General features: G+C 37.6%; 1 protein-coding gene across 1 annotated transcript in view; it reads right to left on the bottom strand.

The window, feature by feature from the left end:
- CCDC173 (coiled-coil domain containing 173) overlaps positions 1-9,279 on the bottom strand; it is a 59,354-nt gene that overhangs the window by 8,279 nt on the left and 41,796 nt on the right. The window contains exons 5-6 of the mRNA XM_007953447.2: positions 7,056-7,212; positions 2,258-2,397 (exon numbers count right to left, since the gene is read on the bottom strand). Coding sequence (XP_007951638.1) covers positions 2,258-2,397; positions 7,056-7,212 — 297 coding nt within the window. The remainder of the gene's footprint in view (positions 1-2,257; positions 2,398-7,055; positions 7,213-9,279) is intronic.

Raw genomic sequence — 9,279 nt, 5'->3', positions numbered from 1 at the left:
AAAAAAAAAAAAAAAAGAAGTGCAGCCAGAATGCTCCTTGGAAGCGACAATGGCCAGAATTTGTCTTAGCTACTTTGGTCATGTTGTAAGAAGAGACCATTCCCTGGTGAAGGATATCATGCCTGGTAAAGTAGAAGGCCAATGAAAAAGGGGAAGGCCCTCAACATGATGGATTGACAGAGTGGCTACAATCATGGACTCAGGTATAACAAGGACTGTGGAGCTGGCACAGGACTGGACACTGTTTTGTTCTGCTGTACACAGGGTCGCTATGAGTCGGAGATGACTTGACGCCACCTAACAACAACAGTCTATAAAAGTAATTGTTAAATGAAACTATTTCTTTATTAAAACTATATTAAATACTTAGGCTAAAAAAGTATTTCTTTAAATAAAACCATGAAAATACCAATAAAAGTTATCAAAATCCTGAATAAATATCTATCCTCTTACTATACTCTGTCTGTAATTTACTCATAGCACTTTACTGACTTGATCTGTTTATATCTGTCTCTCTTTACACACTGTGAGATTCCTGAGGTCCAAGACTGTCTACGTTCCTTCTCTGTAGTCTAGGGCCAGCCATGGTGTCTGGTACATCATTACCAATAAATTCATGTTTGTTGAAGGAATGGAATCATTTTCATTTAGGAAACTGGGCAAAAAATAGTTTTAAATTCACCAATTTAATGTGTGAATGTTATGTGCAAACCAATGTGTGAGAAATGAGAAAGGACATAGTGTGTGTCCCCAAGGAAATTACAATCTAGAGTAGACAAAGGACATTTATACAAATAACTATACAAGACAAAGGGTAATTAATGCCATGAGAAAGCTATAAAGTGATGAACAAAAGAGAAAGGAAGTCATCATGGAAAAGATGTTATACGAGCTAAGCTTTCAAAAACAGTATTTTAAACAGTATATTGATTGTATACTATGTTCCAGACACTATTCCAGGTGCTAGGGATAAAAAATTAAACAAAAATGTTAAAAGTCTCTGCCCCCATGGGGCTTTCTTTATAGTGAGAAACAATAAACAAAGTAATTAAAGTATATAGTGTTATGTCATACAGTGAGGAAAAAGCAAGCAGTTAAAGTATAAAAAATGGAGAGAGATGTAATTAAATAAAGTGGTCAATGAGAAAGTAATAACTGAATAAAGACCTGTGAGAATTAAGGGAGCAAGCTGTGTTCTCTGGAGGTTAACATTCCCCAGGAAGAAGGCCAGTGAGTACAGCAGAGGGAAGGAAGCAGAGAACAGTAAGAGATGCAGCTGAGTGATGGGGCTGGGGTAGGCTGGGAATTAGGGTGGATGTAGCACCTTTGAGCCATTATAAAGACTTTCAGTGCGATGTGAAGCCATCAGAGGATTTTGCTCAAGGGAATGGTATGCTCTGGATCTGTGTACTGCAATCTGGCCATCTACTCCTCTCTCTATCCAACCCCCCCACCCCAGATTCTAAACTGCTCACTAAGGTAGACACGAGCTCTAAATTGGATGGATGCTTCATTTAAAAATTTCATGTAATCCCTCTATAGATCTAATACTTATGGTTACTCCTTTCTTACTAAAACTCTCCTCCCTTGATGTTTTCTCTGGTTTTCCTCCAATCTCCAGAAACTATTCTTGGATCTTCATATTATGTTTCTCCATTTGACCTTTAAATGTTGACATTCTCTATGGACTCTGCCACTTTTCTTACCTACTCTCCTTAGGTGAGCCCTTATGTATCCACACTACTATGTATATTCCAATGGCCCCAAAATCCATCTCCACTTCACACTTCTCTCCTACAGCAGACCAGTATTTCTACCCACCCAAAGAGATGTCCTGGATATTCCAAAGATACCTCAATTCACATTCCCCAAACTAAAACCACGTCATTAAATGTGCTTTGTTGTTGTTGTTAGGTGTCATTGAGTCGGCTCCAACTCATAGCAACCCTATGTACAACAGACAGAACACTGTCCAGTCCTACACCAGCCTCACAATCCTGCTATACCCGAGTTCATCGTTGCAGCCACTGTGTCAATCCATCTTGTTGAGGGCCTTACCAAGCATGATCTCCTTCTCCAGAGAATGGTCCCTTCTGACATCACTAAAGTAGGTAAGACAAAGTCTGGCCATTCTTGTGCTAGTCGTAAATAAAACAATGAGACCCTATTCCTAAAGATCACTCTCATATTACAATTTCTGATTTGTAATGAAATAATTTCAGACAGTATTTTATTAATTATATAAAATATAACCTACCTCTGTATTTCAGCTTCTTTTTCGTTCCTCATTTGTGTAAGACGCTTTTTTGCTTTGATAAAATTTCTAATCTTTTCATCTTCCTCTGCTTGTTGCTGCTGTTCTACAGCTTTGATGATATTTTTATCATTCATATGTTCCTTGGGGGGAAAAAATATGCATTATCCTATCAGAAAGAAAAAGACATTTCAACATATCAATATCTAACAAGGACCTGTCAAATGGTCACAGCTTCTTACTCAGTTATTTCTCTTCTGCAAATTTATCCCAGATGATCAGATGTGCAAAAATTATTACCATGTACTCTGTCTCAAAGTTATTTATAACAGGCAGAAATTAGAAACGACCTCTAAATATTCAATGATAGAGAAATGGTCAAATCAAATTCTCAACGACATGGGAAGATACAAACATATATTAATTGGTGAGTAGGAAGAAAGAGCAGCATATAAAACATTACATGTTGTCGTTGTTGTGGTTATGTGCCATCTAGTCGGAACTGACTCAGCGACCCCTCCTTGGATTTCCGAGGTAGTATTACTATGGAAGTAGATTGCCCAACCTTCCTTCGAGGAGTGGCTAGTGGGTTTGAACTGCCAGCCTTCTGGTTAGCAGTCAAGTGCCTTAGGCATTATGCTACCAGAGCTCCTAAAACATTATATAGTATATCCCAATTTTGAGAATATATATGAGTACACTTATAATGTATATATGACTGTAAGAAATGTATCAAATACTAACAGTAGCTATCTCTGGGGTATGAGATTATGGGAGACTTATATCTTAACATTTTTCTGTATTTGTTTTCATATATCTCATTTGTTTAAAACTGTGCAACTGAAGATATTTGTATAATCAAAAAATGCATTAAATATGAATTTCATTTAATTTTTGAATTCGTAACAAAGTCTCATGGTTTATCCTGGTACCCTCACTAGACTAAAAAAAAATCAGTTACTAGGTTCTTAACCAGTCTTTCTCTTTGCATATATAAAAGCAATTACAGATAAATACACTAACAACAAAAAAAAATTAATAAGTCACTATTTTTAAAAACAAATAAAAATCTGTTCATAACAGCATATGCTCCATAATCCCAGCCTGAGACCTATCATAAAATAGGTGTCTTTAAGCACAGTAGCTTGAGTATGTAGATATATTAGTGTATCGTGTTACTATACATAGAAAACAATTCCAGGTGAGAGATGTACTGAGCACGTACGTGTTAAACGCAGCATTCAGTCTTCCAGTACATTTGTAACTCAGGGACTAATAGGTGCCTGGCTCTTTGATACTCTTCTCATTTATGGGCTGTTACTTTTAAAAACCTGTAATCTGTTTATAAGATGAACTGGTCAACATGAAAAGCTACTAATGAAAACACCAAATTGTTTAAGAGAGAGTGTTTTGAATGACTTTTTTAAAGTTTTATTTTGATGTTTTTATTTTTTTTCAGGATTCTTATAATGTTCATACAGACTTTTTATAATATGAAAAAAAATAGAGGTAATTAACACAAAGTTAATTCTCCTTTTTTAAAATTGAAAGCCTCAGCTCAAAGTCACATAGGTAGTAAGTGGTAGAGTTATTAGCATTCAAAACCAAGTCTGCCCAACTTCTAATTGACTTGGAGAGATAAAAACTATTGTTTTGATATATATATACACACACACACACACACACACTTACCACAATAAAAGAAATATCACTTAAAAAAATACTGCAGCCATGCACCAAGAACAAGATTTTATTAAAAAGAAACAAAAAGATTGTGTTTAAAACTCATAGAAAGTAAATATTGATAGGTAACAAACATAAAAAAATCAAAAGAAGGCTCAGAAGACACAGTTGAGAAAACTCTCAAAGTAGAACAAACACCCAAAAATACAAAATAAGAGAAATAACAGAAACAATTAGTTGCCTACCCAAGATTCTTTTTTCTTTTCTTCACTATTAGCAGGACCTAAATTTTACTAAGCGTTGCGATATGTTGTTGTTGTTGTTGTTATGTGCCATCAAGTTGGACCTGACTCATAGGAACCCCTCCTTGGATATCACTACATAAGTAGATTGCCTAACCTTCTTTCTGAGGAGTAGCTGATGGGTTTGAACCGCTAGCCTTCTGGTTAGCAGTCAAGTGCCTTAAGCACTATGCTAAAAGCTACATTCTTAGTTTTGTTTTCAACGAGGCATGCCTAATCTATGACCAATGAGATGTAAGTGGAAAAGATTAAGTGGGACTTCTTCCTTAAAAGGAAAGCAGATAGCCAGGATACTCCTTTCTGTCATTTATCCTTTATTCCTTCTAGGACCCATGCAGGGCCATGAAGCCATGTTGAGGACAGAGAAAAATAGCAAAGAAGAAAGAAGGTGCCTTAGTTCCAGTTGACTCTGGAGTTACCTTACTAATCCTGGAATGCTGTCACAATGATGTGGTGGAAGCCTCTGACCTCCTCTAACTTCATGAAGAGGAAAAAGAATCATTATGAGCATCAGCCCAAGGCTGATTTCCTATGAAGCAGAAGTCAGACATACCTCCTGTCTCCAACCTTTTTATCAATTCTGACACCACCATGCCTCCCACGACACTCTCTACTTCTCTGCTGGATTTGATCATTTGTTGCCATGGCCACACAAAGCTCACAAGCAATACTTATAATTATGGGGTTTATCAAGAAAGTAACAAATTACTATTCAGGATCAGAAATGACTCAGGATACAGTTCTTTGATAAGGACAGTTTCTTATTAGCTGTGCTTGTACGTAGGTCTCTCTGGCCTTTGGTCCCTCAGGCTTCTTGAACTTCATGACTCAGCCTGGCCTCTGCCCTGCTCAGGAAAGTGTACAAAGCTCTTTATCTCTGCCAGTAAGTACGAGAGGTACCCTACTCTTCCAGTAAGCTTCAGCTCGAAAGCACTGAGCTCTCTCACTCTGTGGGTCCATAAGCCTAGCTTTATCAAGTATCTGGAGGCACCCCATACCACTAACAACTCCATCACTCCACGGGCCAGGAAGCCCACTGTGCTATCTCCTGCCGGTCTCCTGGCTCTACTGCCTTTGCCATTGCCATTTCTCTGCCACTGCCTCTCACCATCTCTGGTGTTTTAATTCTCTGTCTCTTGACCTCAGAGGTTCCCACTACAGAGACTCCAGGACCAAAGGTTGTGCTCCACTTTCATCTCTTCTTCTTGGTGATAATCAGGTTCCCCCTTTCTGCCTCTGAGATTGCTCATTTTAAGGCTAGCAGGATGACAAAACTGACCAATCCCGTTGCTAGAGTTCTATACACCTTATTTGCATGGTCTCACAATCACAAGTGTGCCATGCACCTTACTTATATTATTAGCAAGCTGTCCAATCCCCTTGGTGGGCCACAAGCACTTTATCTGCATAGTTACACTTAATCATTTGGTGAGAATTACAAGACCATGGCTAGTTAGGAAATACAAAAATGATCATCACACTGCAAATGATTACTCCTGTATTTTAAACCTGTATTTGTTGAAGCCACTATTATTTGGGATTTTCTGCTATATGCTTTGAGACTACTCCTAACTACTAAAATGGAAAAAGATTTTTTTAAAATTCAGAAAGCCCAATATCTATCTAGAAAGGTTTCTAGAACACAGAATAGACAAAATAAAAATAACAACATTATTCAAGAAATAAAACATGAAAAATTTCTAGGATGCAAGGGATATGGCTTTCCAGATTAAAAATATCAACTGAGAGAAAAATAATGAAAAACACCTATACCACCCAGATGGTTTCACTGGTGAATTCTACCAAATATTTAAAGAATTTATACCAATCCTTCTCAAACTCTTCCAAAACATAGAAGCAGAGGGAACACTTTCCAACTTATGTAACAAGGCCAGCATTACCTAATATGGAACCAAAGACATTACTAGAAATGAAAATTACAGACATGAACATAGATACAAAATTCTTCAACAAGATATTAGCCATCAAATGAAACAATGTATAAATCGAATGATACATCCTGACCAAGTGGGATCTATCCAAGGTATGCAAAGCTGGTCCAACATTCAAAAATTAGTTAATGCAATTATTATCATCAGGCTAAAGAAAAAAAAATCATATGGTTATGTCAATAGGTCCAGGAAAAACCATGTGACAAAATTCAACCCCCATTCATAATAAAAACTAGAAACAGAGTTTCCCCAACTTGATAAAGAACTTACAGAAAAAACCTAAAGCTAACATCACAGATAATGGTGAGAAACTAGACACCTTCCCCCTAAAACTGGGAACATTTATTGAGCACATATTAATATCACAGAAGACACCAAACATAAGTCATCCCCATTCATTCCTGACAATAACTCACACTTTAAGGATAATAAATTCATTTTGGAAAAAGTCTCATTTTTTCTCATCTTTCTTTTTCATGCATGAAAGCATACACACATAAAACTATAGCAAATATTTTGTTGTTGTTGTTAGGTGTGTTGATTCCAACTCATAGTGACCCCATGTGAAAAAGTAGGACTGCCACACAGGCTTTTCTAGGTTGGAATGCAGATCATTGGTCTTTACTCTCACAGAGGCTCTGGGTGTTTGAACCACCAACCTCTCAATTAGCAGCCAAGCACTTAACTACTGCATCACCAGGGCTCCATATAGCAAATATAGCTCTCCCCCAAAAAAGAATGTATTCCCTTAGAAACACAATAGCAACTTGTTTTCTACTCTGTTTCACTTCTGTTCTTTAAAAATTAAAAGTCAGGCATTTTACTTTGTACATTTTTTGAAAAGATGTTACATTTTCAACTCACAAAAAATCTACGCCTGCTTTCGTATATCTCTTCTTTTTTCTTTTCCAGTTTTTTTCTCATTTCTATTTCATACAGTGCATTCTGTTGTTTAATTTCCTCAGCATCCTTTTCTTCCTCTTTTCTCTTTCTTTCTTTTTCTTTTTCATGTTCTTTTATTCTAAAGGAAAAACATAATTATAATTAAACAAAGCCAAAAAACTGTTATTATTATTAATAATAATAATGAATTAGACACTAACCTGATATGATTTGAAGCTGCAAGGGGTAATTTGTGAATTTCTTTGGAGAAAGATTAAAATTTAATAGCGTTGACTAAAACCAAATCCAATTTGGTAAACCAAGAATTGCCAATACTTTCTTCATTTGTTTCACTACTTACCAAGTTAAGTTCTATACCAGATATTAATGTTCTTTTCCTTTGGAAAGAACTATTTAACTGAATGACAATAAGGGGAAATGGTGATATTATTTTATAGGAAAATCTCTAATCTCAGATTCTGAATTTCAGTATTGGACAATGTTACCTAGCTATGGGTCCCTCATGAGATGGGGTTTGATGGAAGGAGAGAAACAAAGGTCTCTATACCAACTGGCAGGGCACTTTGATTGTCCTTCATTCTCTGGTCAACACTGATAGGCTGTTGATGTCCTCTGAATGGTAAGCCCTCAAATGCTAGCTCTTTCTAAGGGCTCATCCTCACTTAAAAGGCCTGTCCTGGGATATTGTGCACCAGCTCCACCTCTTCAATCCATCTGCCCAAACCTCCTGCACCACTATTACCAGCAGGTCCCACTGTTAGCAGTTTACCATACAGACTAGCGGCCAATCCTCTGCAATAGAAGGCAAGGTGTCTATTTTCCTAGGGGAAACTCTTGCATCCTTGCCATGTCAATCAACAAAGTGTGCAGGCTGTTCCACTGCCATTGTCTGCCTTCTCATTCTAATTTTCTTTACCTTGTACAAAGTAGATTAACAACTCATCTAAATAGACAAATCTCTTCTCTTGTGCTGCAGGCACTATACAATAGGTGGGCCAATAAGTTCACTTTGTATTACTAAGTAGTTAAGTCAGCTCAGAACAAATGACCCTGATTCATCTGTACAGAGTAAATAATTTTAGGGTTAGTGTCACTCTCTTCAACAGAAGCTAAGAAAAAGGTCACTATTGGCCATAGCTAAACTAGGTTTATGATTGCCCTAAAGGAAACTAGGTTTTTTTAATTTGTATTTATTTTGCTAGAACTATTTTTATATCTATCAATCTCTGAGATACAAAAGAACATTATAAAAAGACGTATCTAATCTTGAGGAAACAAGTTTTTGCAGTTCTTAAATTGCTGCTTGTGATAGTTGGAGCTGTGTGTCAACTTGGCTGGACCACAATTCTCAGAAGTTGAAGCAGTTGTGATGGGGGTTATTCCCATGATGAGATCGAATGTATATGTTTTGAGCAGCCAATCGGCTGAAAGGGAGCTAGGGGTGTGGTCTACTTCCAATATATTTAAGGACATCCTAGGACACTCTTCTGTGGATCGGGATCCTGTTGTGCTGCCTACAACTGTCTGTGAGTGAACAATCCACCATTTGGCCTGGTGATCCTGGATTCATCATTCACTGGGAGTCAATAGCCAGTATACTGCCTGCCAACCTTGAGCTTGTTAGCCCCTGCAGCTGTGTGAGTTAGGAAAAGCCTCCTGCTTCACATCTGATCCAAGAACATGGGACTTGCCAGCTTCTTTAAGTGTGTGAGCCATTTTCCTAAGATTTCTATATATATGTATATGTATATGTATATATAGGAGCTCTGGTAGCATAGTGGCTAAGACACTTGCCTGCTAACCAGACGGCTGGCGGTTCAAACCCACCAGACACTCCTCGGAAGGAAGGTTGGGCAATCCTGCTTCCGTAGTGATACTGCCTCGGAAACCCAGGGAGGGGTCGCTATGAGTCAGGGCCAACTCGACAGCACATAACAACAACAACAACAACAACACACACACACACACACACATATGAATAGATTTGATGCATTGAACACCAATGACCAAAAACCAGAAGAACTGTGGGAGAATATCAAGAACATTATCCGTGAAGAAAGCAAGAGATCACTAAAAAGACAAGAAAGGAAGAGAAGACCAAAATGGATGACAGAAGAGACTCTGAAACTTGCCCTTGAGTGGAGAGAAGATAAAGCCAATGGAAGAAATGACAAGATAAGAGAGC

Source organism: Orycteropus afer, unplaced genomic scaffold (genome assembly GCF_000298275.1).
Source record: "Orycteropus afer afer isolate SDZICR_OR568_19922 unplaced genomic scaffold, OryAfe1.0 scaffold00001, whole genome shotgun sequence".
Taxonomy (NCBI): Eukaryota; Metazoa; Chordata; class Mammalia; order Tubulidentata; family Orycteropodidae; genus Orycteropus; species Orycteropus afer.
Note: the sequence above shows the minus strand (reverse complement) of the source record. Positions and strands in the feature narration are given on the sequence as shown.